Source organism: Monodelphis domestica, chromosome 6 (assembly GCF_027887165.1).
Source record: "Monodelphis domestica isolate mMonDom1 chromosome 6, mMonDom1.pri, whole genome shotgun sequence".
Classification (NCBI taxonomy): Eukaryota; Metazoa; Chordata; class Mammalia; order Didelphimorphia; family Didelphidae; genus Monodelphis; species Monodelphis domestica.
The window spans coordinates 69,662,109-69,676,909 of NC_077232.1; the positions used below are offsets into that span (position 1 = coordinate 69,662,109).

Here is a 14,801-nt window from a genome sequence, read left to right on the forward strand (position 1 = left end):
CTATTTTTTAGGTCTTTTTCTGATCTTTCAATATCCTAACAGGAAGACAACTGCAATAAAATAACACAAAGTCAAACTACAACAAATATAGGAAAATAATGGGATTTGTTTTTAGACTAGAGAATCTTTATAGACCATCTACTCTAATTCTTTCATCTTAAAGAGGAAACTAAGGTCTAAAGACTTCATAATAAGTGATTTGTAAAAGGTCCCAGAGATAATTAATAGGAACACAGAGATTTGAACTCAAAGGAGTCAAAATCTAAGGTATTCTCCTCCATTCCGTATTGCCTCATCAATATACTGCTTCTCACGTTTTAGTTTGCAGAGCATTTCAGCAGAATAAAAGGGATTTTCTATACAAGATATTATTGGTTATACACAATTCATCACTTTAAAAACAGTACTGAGACTAGGAAATATGCTAGGAAATATAACATGGAATGACAGCTCTAGTGCTGAAAGGGACCTTTAAGCCATCCAGCCCAACTTCTTCATTTTACAGAAAAAGAAACTAAAGCCTAAAGAGGTTAAGAGACTTAATCAAAGTCACATGGCTAGTATGAGAAGCAGGATCTGGGTATGGCTCTTCTGACTTGAGCCAGGGCTCTTTCCAACGGGCCTTGTTGCCTCCTAAAAACTAGATGAAGAGATCCCAATCAGTTGTCAAATTAGATGTTACTTGCTTACAGAGACATGTAATAATTTCTTTAATGTAGTTAACATTTCTAGAAGTAAATTATTAAAAGATCTAAGAACTAAAGTTTTCCTGACTTTACTCGTGCCATTAGTTTTATCTTCCTAATGAGTAGATAGGAATTAATTTATTAATTTTTAACAAATGCAAGAGCATTAATTTGTTGAATACAACTCACATCATCTTAACTAACAAGTAAATTTTGTCCCAAGCACAGTTGTCTGAGTGCATCATATGTCTTATCACTTATTATTAAAGCCACTCACTCATAGGTTAAGGTCTATATAATTCATGTTTCTTTTCCAGACAAGAAATCATTTCACAATCAATTAACATGTACAGGTAAGCTGTACTTTATATGAAATAAACTGGTGGTGCTACAATGCACATACTATTTGGTCAGTCGAGCATTTAGTAGCATTTACTATGTATTAAATACTATGCTAAGCACTGTGAAAAAAAAGAAAGGCAAAATACAGTCCTTGCTCTAAAGGAAAAACTTATAGTGGGATTTGAGCTGAGTTCTAAAGTTAGCCAAGGAAACCAAGAGGCAGGTGAAGAGGAAGAGATCTGGTGGGCCAGCTAGTGGAAAGGCATGGTGATGGAGATTTGTGGTAAGTAAGGTCATTTAACTGAATCAGAGTGCATAGAGTGAAGTGTAAGAAGACAAAAGACAAAAAAAAAGTAGGAAGGGGTTAGGTTTAAATGCCAAAAAGAGGATTTTATAATTGATACTAAGGAGCTACTGGAATTTATTGAATGGGAACTATTGTGACACAGCAAGACAGACCTGCTCTTTAAGAAAGGCACTTTAGCAGCTAAGCAGTTGACTATAGTAAGAAGAGATCTGAGACAAAGAAATCAACCAGTAGGTTCCTACAATTGTTCAGCTGCAAGGTGACAAGGATTTATCATATTAAGGCAGTGGCCATGTGAGAAGGGGATGTCTAATAAGAGAGATATTGTGTAGGTAGAAATGAAACAAAGCCAAGAGACTGGTTATGTACTATAGAGGTGAGGAGACAAGAATGACACCAAGATTGCAAACCTAGGTGACGTGAAAGGAAGGAGGGAGGTATCCTTGACAGTAACAGGAAAGTTGGGTTAAGAGGAAGAAATCTGAGAAAAACAGTAGGTCTTGTTTGGACATGCTGTCTTTAAGACATCTGTGAGGGGGATGGCTGGGTGGCTCACTAGATTGAGAGCCAGGCCTAGAGATAGGAGTTCCTAGGTTCAAATCTGACCTCAAACACTTCCTAGCTGTGTGAACCTGGGCAAGTCACCACTAATACACAGAATTAATTCTAAGATGGAAGGTAAAGGTTTAAAAAAAAAGATATCTGTGAGACATAATAGTTTCAGATGTTTGAGACAGCTGCTAATTCAGGGTACCTGTTATAAAAGAGTTGTGAATGTGTAAGACTAAAGGGTCAGTTCTCTCCTCCACTCTGCCTGGATTCAATACTATAGAACAAGATGCCCCTTTCATGAGCTTATCATTTTCCAGCTCATTACTTCTAATCACCATGCCACTATCCAAGTCAGATTTGACTGGTACCATCTCCTTCAGCCTCCTTTCCATTGCCTGGAGAGTGGAGTACTAAGCTCCTCCCAATTCCTTCCTTTATAGTAGAGGTCAGAAACTTGACTCAGCTCATTCTACTTTGAGTCGGCTACAGCACCTGGTCTCAACTCCACAGAACAAGATACCCCCTAATGTCTCATCCACCCCACCTAACACTACTTACTACATACATACTGGTCTCCTTTGTGGTAGTTTCCCCCAATCAGATTGTAAGCTTCCTGAAGGAAGGAATTTTGTTGTTAAATGTATCTCTGACACTTAGCAAAATGCACTGTGGAGGGCATATATGTGGCTGGTGCTTATTAACCATGTTTACTGGGATCAGACAATTTTGAAGAATTCATGATGAAAAATGATATTCACCCACAGAGAACTGATGAATTCAAGTGCAAGTATAATTTCGTTAACTTTATTACTCGTCTTTTATTTTTGCAGCATGGCTAACATGAAAATGTTTTGAACATATATAAATGATATATTGTTTGCCTTCTCAATGGGTAGGGAAAGGACTAATGGGAGGGAAGAGTTTGGAACTCAAAATTTTTATATATATAAAAAGAGAGAATATAAGTTCCGTGAGGGCAAGGACTCTCATTTTGCTTGCTTTTGTATTCCTAATACTTAGCAAAGTGCCTGGCAAATATAAGTGCTTAATAAATGCTTGCTGTTAATAATTTAAAAAACAAAATAAAAGTCTGTTGTATTTTGTGATACACAACCACTTAACAGCAAGTGCTCTGTCACTGAAAACTATTCAGTCATTCACTGCCTAGGAAGCTCCTTCCAATTCTCACATCAAAGGATGAAAAGAATTTGATTCTCAAACCCACCTAAATTCATATTTACAGGTCACTAACTACTGGAGGAAGGCTGAAAAACTGAGCACAGTGAGATTCCATTGCTAAATCAAGATGAATCTAACAGTCAGTTAATAGTAAAGGATAATTGTTTCCATACAACTTTTTAGCAAAAAGTCTTATGATTTAAGCGTATTCCTATTTTGAAACACAATTTGTAATACTCACCTCTATAAGGCACAGGAATTGTTCCAGTAAGGCTCATTAGCTCCCTAGAATTGCCATCATTAAAGACTAAAAGAAATTAAACAAAGTTTTAATCATGTGCATTTTTAGTAGGTGCTTCTAGACAATGTGGTTAAAACTGTTAAATATCTTGGAAAAATCTTCTTTTGAATGCAAAATATACTATCCACAAAGTAAGCCATATCAACAAAGTATAATTTGCTGAATCATATAATAGGAATACAACCTGCTTATGAAAATACATGTAACAAAAAGAAAATTGCTTCTGAATTCCCTATAAAAAATGGATAGGAAACATGCTGAACGTTTATCAGAAACACAAGGTTAAGACATGGTTACCAAAATACTGTACTTATAAAAAATATCACATTATATTTCAATATGCTAATTGTTACTGCAAATTTCAGTCAATTTAATTTTAAAAAATTTTTTGTAAACTCTCACCTGGCATCTTAGAATCAATACTATGTATTGGTCCCAAGGCAGAAGAGTGGTAAAAGGCATGGGACTTAAGTGATTTGCCCAGGGTCACACAGTTAGGAAGTGTCTGAGGCCAAATTTGAACCCCAGGACCTCCCCATCTCTGGGCCTGGCTCTCAATCCACTGCACCCCCTAGCGGTCCCCTATATTTCATTTTTCTTTAAATGAACTATTAACATGCTACTAAATGAAATATTATAAAATTATGTTTCTTGCTTTTACCATAAAACAAGTCCTATTTTATAATGATTTAATTTTTTCAATAATTCTTTCAATCAAGAATTAGTATGACACTGTGTATCCTAAGCCTAGGCACAGAAATTTTTAAGAAATTATTGTCCTCAAGAAAGTTATGTTCTACTGGAAAGGGACTGGAGTTGGACTCCTTGAAATGTATAAAACAAAATAAATAAAAAAGATTGGAAAGGAATTATATTGAAATAAAGATTCTTCCCCAACCCCTAACGACTATCCACAAGCCTGTAAGCACTACAAGTTAGAAATCTCTGCACTAGACAAAGAACACTAAGAAATGGAGGGAGAGAGAATACTCAAGGAGAACAGGGAAGGTAGTACTTACACTGAATATTTGGAGGAGAAAAGGAATTTAAGAGGTAAAAATTGAGGAAGAAGCATATCCCAGGTAGGTGGAAGCTTACAGTCTAAAAGGGGGAAAAGGTATTAGAGAATCACAAAACAAACTATTATTTCAGGTATGAGGGAGACAGCCATTGCTAACTGGGGATGGATATACACATATCAAATGACAATTTATGTACAGCACTTCATACACCAATTATTTTTATACCCACACCTATGTCAACTATGATCATCATCAGGAAAAGCTTCATTGAAATGACAGCCATTTAAGTTAGATTTTTAAAAGCAAAAAAGATTGTGAATGAGGAAAAGTTAAGATTTGGCAACTGATTGGAAATGAGGGATGGAGGCAACTGAGGAAGGTCAGGATGCTGACATTGCAAAGATGGTAGTGTCTTTGGTAGAAATAAGGAATTTTAGAAGGAAAGGTTCAGAGAAAGATGAATTCATTTTTGACTATATTGAGTTTAAGATAAATATTTAACATATTTCCAGAGACTTCAGTTTGATATCTCCAAAAGACAATTGGTAATGTATGGCTAAAGCTCAGGGGATAGGATAGATAGGATGGCTAGATAGATCTATTTGGGAGTTATTTACATAGAGATAATAGTTAAACCTATGGTAAAGGATTAAGTTACAATGAAAAAGAGTATATAAAGGGAGAAAAGTGCCTAAAATAGAACCTTGAGGTGGAAGTGAGATCATAGGGGAAGGCATGTTTTTGGGAGATGTTTGTCAAGATAGAATTGACCAAGTTCAGATAAATGGATAAAAAAGTAGGAGTAAAGAATCAAAAGAAAATCTCAAGGCAGTCAACATGTAAAAGAAATGCTAGCACCACAAATAGAAATAATGGAATCAGAGAAAAAGACAGTGAATTCCTTCTTAGACCTGAATGAGGTCCCTGTGGGATGCTCAAGTGGAGATATTTCATTCACTGTATCACTATCCCCACTACCCAAGACAGTGCTTGGCACATAATATGCAATTAATAAATACTTGTTGAGTAAACAAGTTCAAAAGAGTAGTAAAGGCTAGAGATAAAGATTGGGAGTTAGTTATCTGTAGAGATTCTGTAGCTGAATCCATAATAATAAATAATAAAATCACTAAAAATATTTTGAAAGAGAGGGAAAGAGGGCCAAGGACAGATGCTTGGGGAACACTTACCTTCTATCTTAGAATCAATACTGTGCATTGGTTCCAAGGCAAAAGAGTGGTAAGGGCTAGACAATGGGGGTTAAGTGACTTGTCCAGGATCACACAGCTAGAAAGTGCCTCAGGTCAAATTTGAACCTAGGACCTCCTGTCTCTAGGCCTGGCTCTCAATTCACTGAGCCACCCAGCTGCCCCTCTACTGATGATTTTTGAGAGGGAAGTTTCAATATCCTGTGTAAGAATGTGTGTGTGGAGAGGGAAAAGGAGGTAGGTTTAAGACTTTTTAAATAGGGTTGACAAGAAAATAATAGTAGGGAGGCAGAGAAACTGGTATAGGCAATTTTCTGATGTCTTAACATTGATAAAGGAGAGGGAAATGGGACAGTAGTAGTACTGCATAGGAAATTCAAGGTAAGCCATTTTATATCTGACATGTCTACAGGTAGAAGTGCAGACAGACAGAAGAGACTGAAGATCAATGAAAGTGAGGGAATAGTGGCTGAAACAATAACAGCAGGATTTACCCTTAGTGAGTATTAAAGTTCTCACTTCTGTGTTGGCAAGGAAGTAGAGGGAAATGATGCAGAAACTAAAAAAAAAACAAAAAAGGAAAGCTAGGGAATTTAATGTTAGATTATTCCTAGGGAAGTAAGAAGCTAGGTCTGCAGCTTTAAGCATGGGAGCTGTGGGCTACAGTTCTCAAGAGAAGAAAATAGTCACTGTGGGGAATGAAATTAATTGTTAAGAAGGACTGAAAAGAGCAGCAAAGATTTGGATCAGATTATGTATCACATATGAATTTGTAATGGGTGAGATGTACTTATTTTGTTCACTTTTTCCAGGTGAATAGTCTGAGAAAAGGCATGGAAAATTTGGATGATAAGGATAATAGGTAGTAAATGCTAAAAGAAGTAAACAAGCAAGTTTTATAACTATGAGATGAGACATTGAAGTAGAAAACCATGGAGCCAAGGTTACTGAATGGTTGCTTGGATTCCACTAGGTTCTGAAGTAGGGGAGAATGAGTTCAATTTCAGACATCCTGATTTTAAAATGCTGGTTGGATATTTAAGTGGAAATAAAACAGCAAGCAGTTGGAATGTGAAACTAGTTCATCTACAATACAAATTTGACATTTGCAAAGACGGGATAACTGAATCTATGAAAATAGATGAGTCCACTATTAGTCTGTCAGGCAACAAATATGGATTAAGCACACAGATTACGTACAAAGGACTATGTTAAGCAATGGATAGAAAGGGAAAAACATGGATTCAGCTTCAGCATCATTTCCCTCGACTTCCTTCCTCAAGAAGCTAAAATTTTAAAGTACAAGATGGAAGGTAATCAATCTCTCTCAGTGGGAAAGAAGGGAAGGGGGAAGATGGATACATGGGACAGAGACAACATATGAACAGAAAAGGAAAAGACCTCCTGTGGAATTTGAGTTGAGTTTAGAGAAAGAAGAGAAATCAAGAACCAAGAGAACCAAGGCCAAAAACCAGTATGATGTCCCCCAAGGCACTTGTAGGAGGAAAATGAACCAAAGATACTGAGAATGAGTTAAATATCAGGATGGTCAAATTAAAGCCCAATGAAAAGACTGTTCAGGTTGAATTCAGGACCCTAGAAGTCTTTTGGATGTAACTCCAAATACAAGTTCCATTTTGGAGAATACCAGGTTAAATATGTGTACAACATTAAATTAATTATAAAGCAAAACTTAAGCATATCCATTATATTTTTTAATTGTGTGAGGGATCTTCCCGAGTCCCCATTCTATAACAGACAAACAGTCCATTTTGTAGAACTATATGAGAGATAGAAAGGTAAGGTGCCCTTTAAAGTCAACGCAGTAAATTATGCAGAAGTATAAAAAAGATCAAGAAACAAATCAGGGGAAGGTTGTTCCATCTTAACCAATTAAGACATGAAGAAATCTCAAAGTATAGATCTAGAGCAGGCAAACGAAGGTAGCACTTAAGGAGAAAAGAATAAAAGGACAGAGATAGGCAGCCAGATCATATATCCAGAGCAAAGCCATCTAGTTCAAATCCTGTATTTTGCAGATAAAGAAATTGAAGACTGGGAGAGGTTAAATGGTTTTAAGTTCACAAAGGTACCAAGAATCAGTCTAGAATCAAATCTAGGCTTACCTCTTCAAAATCAAGCATTCTCTGCTGCCTCTGTTCATATGTGTTTGTGTTTTGTGATGGCATTTGACTATAGAGTCCCAGGGAAACTTATGCCCTGTGGACTCAAATGATCATAAGGAGTCAAACCCTCATCAGGACTGGCTGGCTACAGAACAGGCATACCTTGTTGGTTTTGCTAAACAAAAGTGAAAGTACATACATTTGTAATGTGAACCACCTGAGGGATCAAGAAAGTAAATTTTCTAACCTATAAAATAAATGAGATTGGGCGTATATTTTAAGTGCATTTCCAACTCTAAATGTTATATTTTATGTGAAAATACATTTACAAACTGAAAGTTGAAATTATTAGCTCTTTTAAACCATAACCACAAGCCTATAAATGTAGAATTGAACATTTTGTTTTGTCTCATCATTCTTTACTCTTAAGAGGGAGAAAAATCAAATTTTGAACACTGAACTTGACAAATGGCAAAACAGGAAAGAATAGAGTAACATTACAGCACACTACATTTCAGATTTTCTAATTAAGAAAAAAAACTCACCATAAGAATCCAAAACAGGTTTGAGATCTTTGTACAATGTGATAACACTGACAGTTTCCCGTACAGTTAGGTCTCGGTACTTGTACTAGAAAACAAAATAACAAAGAGTTTTGTGTGAAAATGTAGCTCATATACACCTATTGTAGAGCTTTAAGACACTGCTTTATATATATTAAAAAAAAGATAAAATTCTATACTTTAAAATTGCCTGCAAAGGGGTGGTCTAGGAGAAATAACCTTAAGAGGGTCTGAACTCACTTGGGTTCAGGCTCTTACTGCCAGGGTGACCCTCGGTAGTCCAACAATCCATTTCCAAAGATATTTATTAAGTGCTTGCCTACTATGTACTCAAGTTCTAGGATTAAAATGGGGGGAAATTACAAACAGGGAGAACAACAGGTACATAGAAAATTAATTTTTTTAAAAATACACCTACATACACACAGAGGAACTACCAAGGAGAGAGTCCTAGCACCTGAGGGAGGGGAGATGCAATTCCTTTCTTCCAGTTTACACTTCAACGGGGAAGACAACAAACAAAATGAAGCTGACAAGTAGAAAGCAATGAAATACAGAATGCAGGCAAGTGGAAAATAAAAAGATGGCTGGCCTGGGCACCTGGGAACAGGAAAGGACAGACAGAAATTACTGACTAGGTTAAGTTCCCAAACTCCTAGAGTTCCTAGGGCATGATGGCAAAGGCTAGAGTTCAAATGAGAAATGAACATGGTAATTTTTCCCAGCTGAAACTATTCATTCCAATCAAAGAAGTCTGCTAATTTTCACTATACTAAACTTTTTTCTTATTGTTCTCCATCTGAATCAGGTTCTACTTCCTCTTTTCCAAATCTTAACTACACTTTCAATGCCCAACTCAAACCCTACCTCTTCTATAAAGCCTTCTCAGATCAGACTCAACAGCCCACAATGAGCTCACTCTCTAGAGGTCACAATATTTATATCATTTATTTAACAATCATGCATTACCTTGGGACATAATTATTATATGATTCATTACCATGGGACATTATTATATGATTCATTTAAATATACATTAAACCTTCATGTATCTGGTCTAGCTCTTTGAGTGCCTTCTTTGGGGGAATCCACAACCCCTTGCATGCATAGTACCTTGCCTTAAAATGCTTTTTGGCTGATTTGTAGTCTTCTTTGAAAGCAAATTTTACTATGTATTTAGATGATGTAATCTCAAAAAGAAAACAAGGAAAAGTGAGAAATAGCATAGACTAAACTATGGATCAGGAAGTCAAGTCAACAAGTATTTATTAAGCATCTATTATGGTCCAGGACAGTACTAAATGTTGGAAATGGGTTTTAGAACTAGTTCAGTGCATCACTTTAGCTAAATCCGTACTTGTTACCTAATCTGTAATGTGACAATTACCCTATGTCAAAAGTATTTTAAAAATTAAAATCACCTAGATTTCTTTTCAGTAAGACATATGATCTCATCAATGTCAGTATTCTCTCCTCCAGTGTTAAAAGCCATTCTTGTATCTTTTCATTTCCCATTTAATTGGAAACATTCCTCTGGTTATTTATTTCATACATACTATGTAAAGTTTATAAAAATTTAAAAATACTATGAAAGAATATCACCATTATCTAGTTTTGTTTCTGTAGATTTTAGGTAGTATATAAACCAAAGGTAGAATTCATATCAATGTGGCTAGAACCAGATTAAAACCTAACTGGGAAATGTTTTAAAAAATAAATTAAAAATACAAGACAATATGAGGTTGATTGGAGGTTTTCTAAGTAATAATAGGTGACGGTGGAAAGGGTGCTGAACTTACTAGTTAGGAAAACATCTTCCTGAGTTCAGAAGATCTGGCCTCAGCTATTTAACTAGCCCTGTGACCTTGAGCAAGTCACTTAATCCTGTTTATCTCAGTTTCCTCATCTACAAAATAAACTGGAGAATGAAATAGCAACCACTACAATATCTTCTTCAAGAAAACCCCAAAAGGTGTTTGGTCACTAAGAATTGGACACAACAGAACAACAAGTCACCAAAAAGGCCTAGCTCTCAGGGAGGGCACTTAATGGCTCTTTGACAAACACTGGTACAAACAGCATCTTAAAACTTTTTCAACTCAAGTGAAAGAAGTTAGCAAAGAAGGTGGATAAGAATGCTATATATATTCATGATCCCTCCAGTGAAAGTGAACCTGATCTGGAAAAATACTCTATTGGCAATTGCTACAAACCCTAGGTCATCCTTTTAAGAGCATACAGCTGGGGCCCTCTGACCTAAACAAAGGCTTTCATTTGGGAACTTTATTGCCCTAGAAAAAGAGATGCAGCAAGCAACATGTTTATGAGGTTTTATATGGGGAGAAAAAAGTAGTGGGAGATGGTACCAAAGTTCAATGTCCCTAGGAGAAAAGATTTTTTTTTTAAGGGTCAGAATTAGCCCAGGAAGTTTTTCATCTCAAAAAAAAACCCTACACCCTAGTCCAATCATTAAATAAACATTATGTAGAAGAAATGTTCTCAGTTAACCTAATTCAATAAACATATTTTTGTTGTAGTTAAAGATCAAAATAAAATAACCCTACCATTCTCCATCATATAAAACAGAACAGGTTCTGGAATGTGAGGACCTAGGCAAATTTTGACACAAGCTGTGTAAGCTTGGGCAATTCATTTAGCAAAGAATTGGGCTTCTCTCACTGAGTGCACCTCATCCAATAACCTAGGCCCACAAATTGGATGTCATCATCCTCTACTCCAAGCAGTGTCAAGTCTGTCTTCCCTACCTTTGCAACTTCTCTTTATAATATCCTTTCTTCTCTAGCATTCTCACCACTCTAGTCCAGGATCTCATCACCTCAAATCTTGACTATCTCAACAGCCTTCGGGTTGGTCCCCCTGCATCACAGTCTCTCCTCACTGCAGTCCACCCTGCATTCAGCTGACAATCAAATACTCCAATGTGACCAAGAGTGGATTCCTAATTCATCCAAAACAAGATATAAAATACTTTGGCTTTTAATAAAATTATAAATGCCTTCATACTGATCCCTTCCTACATTTCCAGGCTAACTCTTAATCCCTTCCACAAACTCATTGTGACACTGGCCTCCTTGCTGTTTCTCAAATAAGAAATTCCATTTTCTGAGTTTTTAAACCATACCACGAATTACCTCCCTTCTCATTGTAGCCTCCTTCAAGTCTCAGTTCTTTCTGGAGAGTGCTATTCCCAGTCCTCCTTAATACTAGGGGCTTCCCTGAGATTCTCTCCATTTTATCCTCTCTACTGCCTGTTTATATTGTACTTAGCTGTTTGCATGTCCTCTCCTCTGTCAGACTGTGAATTCCTTAAGAATAGAGACAGTCTTTTCCTTGTCTTTGTATCCTCAGTACCTTGCACAAAGTAAGTGCTTAATGGTAAATGTTAGGTGACCTGACTTTTCTCATCTGTAAAATGAAAGGTTGGGTTAGATGGCCTCTGAGGTTTCATCCAGCACTAGGTCTATAATCCTATAACATAATTTTCTCTCCCCTACTCCGTTACTAAGAATTTTGTTGCTACTAAAGTGTTTCTGTCTTCAAATTAAGAAGTACTAAAGTGAATTCCTTTGTAACTGAACTTGAAAAACACTTTTTAAAAGCAGTTTTGTACCCCACTCTGCCAAATGGCACTAGATAACACCCTGTTCCCCTTTCCTTTATACCTGAGATGAAAGAGCATTCATAACGAGAGCTTAAACTCAAAGTAGATACTACTACTTTTATATCAAGTGAACTCAATCAATCCAAAACAAGTTTTTTTTAGTATTTTAGCCTTTCAATTTCTTTTCATTGTAATGGAATTTCAGATAATCCATATTTATACTGTATTTACAGACATTAACAGTATGAAAATAAATTGAAAGGCTAAAATAAATGATTATTTTGGGAAAAATGGAAGCCTAAAATTTAAAACAGATTTTGTGGGGGAAATGGTTTTTAGTAAAATCCATAAGATATACTGCTAATTGAAAGCAAGGGAAAAGTAAAATATTAATCATACTATTCCAGGCATTTTAACTACAGATCATTCAAACCATGAAAGAAGCATCTAACTTTTTCAATAAGTTATGAAATGGCAAATCACAGGAAGAGGTAGTCTCAATCTAATGGAGCTCCCAAAGCTTCTCTATAGTTTTATTAGAAAACTAAGACTATTTATTAGTCTCCAAATATTCTAACCAAGAATAAAAGACACTTGATTTCATTTCCTAAACTGTATGTAGATTGGTGTACCTGCTTGGTTAACTTCAATTGGAGGCCAAATTTGATGAAAATATCACAACTTTTTAAGACACTTCCTTAAAATAATTTAAAAGGTTTTTAAGTGCTTGGTTAAAATGGTTGGTTTGGGGGGGAAAAGTTACCCAGAATGATTCTTTTTTAAAGTAAAAAAACTGAGGGATAGCTGGGTGGCTCAGTGGATTGAGAGCCAGGCCTAGAAAAAGGCAAGACACTTCCTAGCTTGTGTGACCCTGGGCAAGTCACTTAACCTCCATTGCCTAGCCCTTACCACTTTTCTGCTTTGGAACCAATACACAGTATTGATTATAAGACGGAAGGTAAGGGTTTAAAAAACAAAATAAAGTTAAAAAACTGAGCTATGACTTTGGTGATGATCATGTCCCAGTACACGGCAGTTCGCCCTAACCCCATTCCCAAATAGGTTAAATTGGAAATTCTTCACTTCTCCGTTCCTCCACAAGGATCTTCACTTAGTTTTGTCAAGTAAATCTGCAATGTTGACAATAACTACACTGATTTGAGAAAAAAAATTCCAAAGTACTGCTTTAAATTGTGTACGTGTACCTAAAAAGAAAATTTGAACATAAATAACTGAATTTATAAAGGAAAATACTTCCTGTGGGAAAATTAAATTTCGATCCAGAGTTCCCGACGAGGGGGTTTACCTCCACGGTTTAAAGGTTAAATTGCCCCGATTCGACCCTCCGGCAGCATCACAAGGGCACCCCCATTCGGACCCACACTTCCTCATGCCTCCGGGGCAAGGGTCAGGTAGAGCCCGGAAGCCGCCGGCGACCTAAGGACCTCCGGTCTAGGGAGACTGAGGAACCCGACCCGAGGGAAAACATAAGTGGCAGGCGCGGCCCAGGAGATTAGGCCGGGGCTGGAGCCCCGAGCCTGTGCCCGTGCAGGCGCGAGGCCGACAGCGGTGCCCTACGGAGGCGGCGGCAGCATCGGGAAGCCCGAGGCCCCGCACCCACCCTGGGAGGCCCCGGGAAGGCGCGCGCGCGCGTCAGGAGCCGTTGTCCTGGGATCCGGGGGGAGGGGAAGGGAGCTGCGGCAGGCAGTCCGAAGGCTCACCTTGCTCAGCATTTTCTTCAGCTGGCTCTCCGGCATCGCCATGACGGCCACCTCGCGCCACCCGGCCCACAAGCTCAGCCGCTCGGGCGCTGCGCCAGGCCGCCCTACACAATCAACGCGCCGGCCTCGGCCACCCCGCCCTCCTCACCCCCTTACGGCTTCCTCCGCCTCCACCTCCCCTTTGATCAACAGGAAGTGGGCGAACAGGGAGGACCCTTCCGTTTCTGTCACGTCACTTCCGAGGCCGCGAGAACTGAGAGGTTAGAGGCTTCTGTCTAGGAGCGGTTTGGTGGAGTTCCTAATTGCTGACTCGGCCTCTGCCCTAAAGCCGTAAGCTTGGGCAGGACCTTAAAGCTGCCAGGGAAGCGGTGGGGAGGGCCCCAAGAACTGGGAGAGCGGCCCGCAGAGCCCGAGTTTCCAGCCATTGGACCACGCGGGAGATTGGTGCAGGCTTCTTTAACTCCATTTTCCCTTTGGAGAAACCTAACTACACCTAAGCTATACTTCCGGGAAATCAGAGGCGAATCCAGGATGTACGCACCTGTTACTTTCTTTGCACTAATCACGTGCCTCTGCCTCCGCCTCCATGCCCGGTCTCCCCTTTCCTCCCCCTCCGGCTCTGCAAACACAACACAAGTTCTGGCATGTTCAACCTAGCACATTTTAACGATCTGAAAGTATAGACTTAGGGAAAGACTCTTAAGCCTGGAGGAGCTTAGTTATCAGATTGACCCCAGGAAGATGTTTTTCTCCCTCTGCAGCTCTTCAGTTCTCTGTGGCTGAATGAGCACCTACACCTTTAAAATTATACATCCTTGAAACATGTTATTCAAGCCACCCAAGTAAACAATTTTTATAAGCAGAATTCCTTAATTAACAATTAACTGGGTTAAGTCTGAAACACCATGAACCCTGTAGGCTGATAATTCTCTTCATATTAGGACTGTTAGACTGAGTACACCTGGGATTACAATAAGTAAACTACTAGTTGCGGAAAATGTTTCCTTCATTTACTTTTTTCAAAAAACCCATGTGATAAACAGGCCAGTGCAAAGGACCACAATTTCAGAATTGAAAGTGAGTGGGATGAAATAAAATGACCACCAAGACCACCCACTCACATAATTACAAACATGGAGTCAGAGAGTAGATAATATAAAAGCAGTCTATTC

The 14,801-nt window shown here is 38.1% G+C and overlaps 1 protein-coding gene across 6 annotated transcripts in view; it reads right to left on the reverse strand.

Moving 5' to 3' along the window:
- TSG101 (tumor susceptibility 101) overlaps positions 1-14,538 on the reverse strand; it is an 81,575-nt gene extending 67,037 nt beyond the window's left edge. For 3 of the 6 annotated variants that reach the window (XM_001366351.5, XM_056802211.1, XM_056802210.1), the window contains exons 1-3: positions 13,630-14,538; positions 8,269-8,353; positions 3,308-3,373 (exon numbers count right to left, since the gene is read on the reverse strand). In XM_001366351.5, the coding sequence (XP_001366388.1) occupies positions 3,308-3,373; positions 8,269-8,353; positions 13,630-13,671 (193 nt within the window). In that variant the 5' untranslated portion in view covers positions 13,672-14,538. Of the gene's footprint in view, positions 1-3,307; positions 3,374-8,268; positions 8,354-13,214; positions 13,500-13,629 lie in introns of those variants that run through there. The other 3 variants (XM_056802213.1, XM_056802212.1, XM_056802214.1) reach the window with 2 other exon arrangements.
- Between the last annotated feature and the right edge of the window lie 263 nt (positions 14,539-14,801).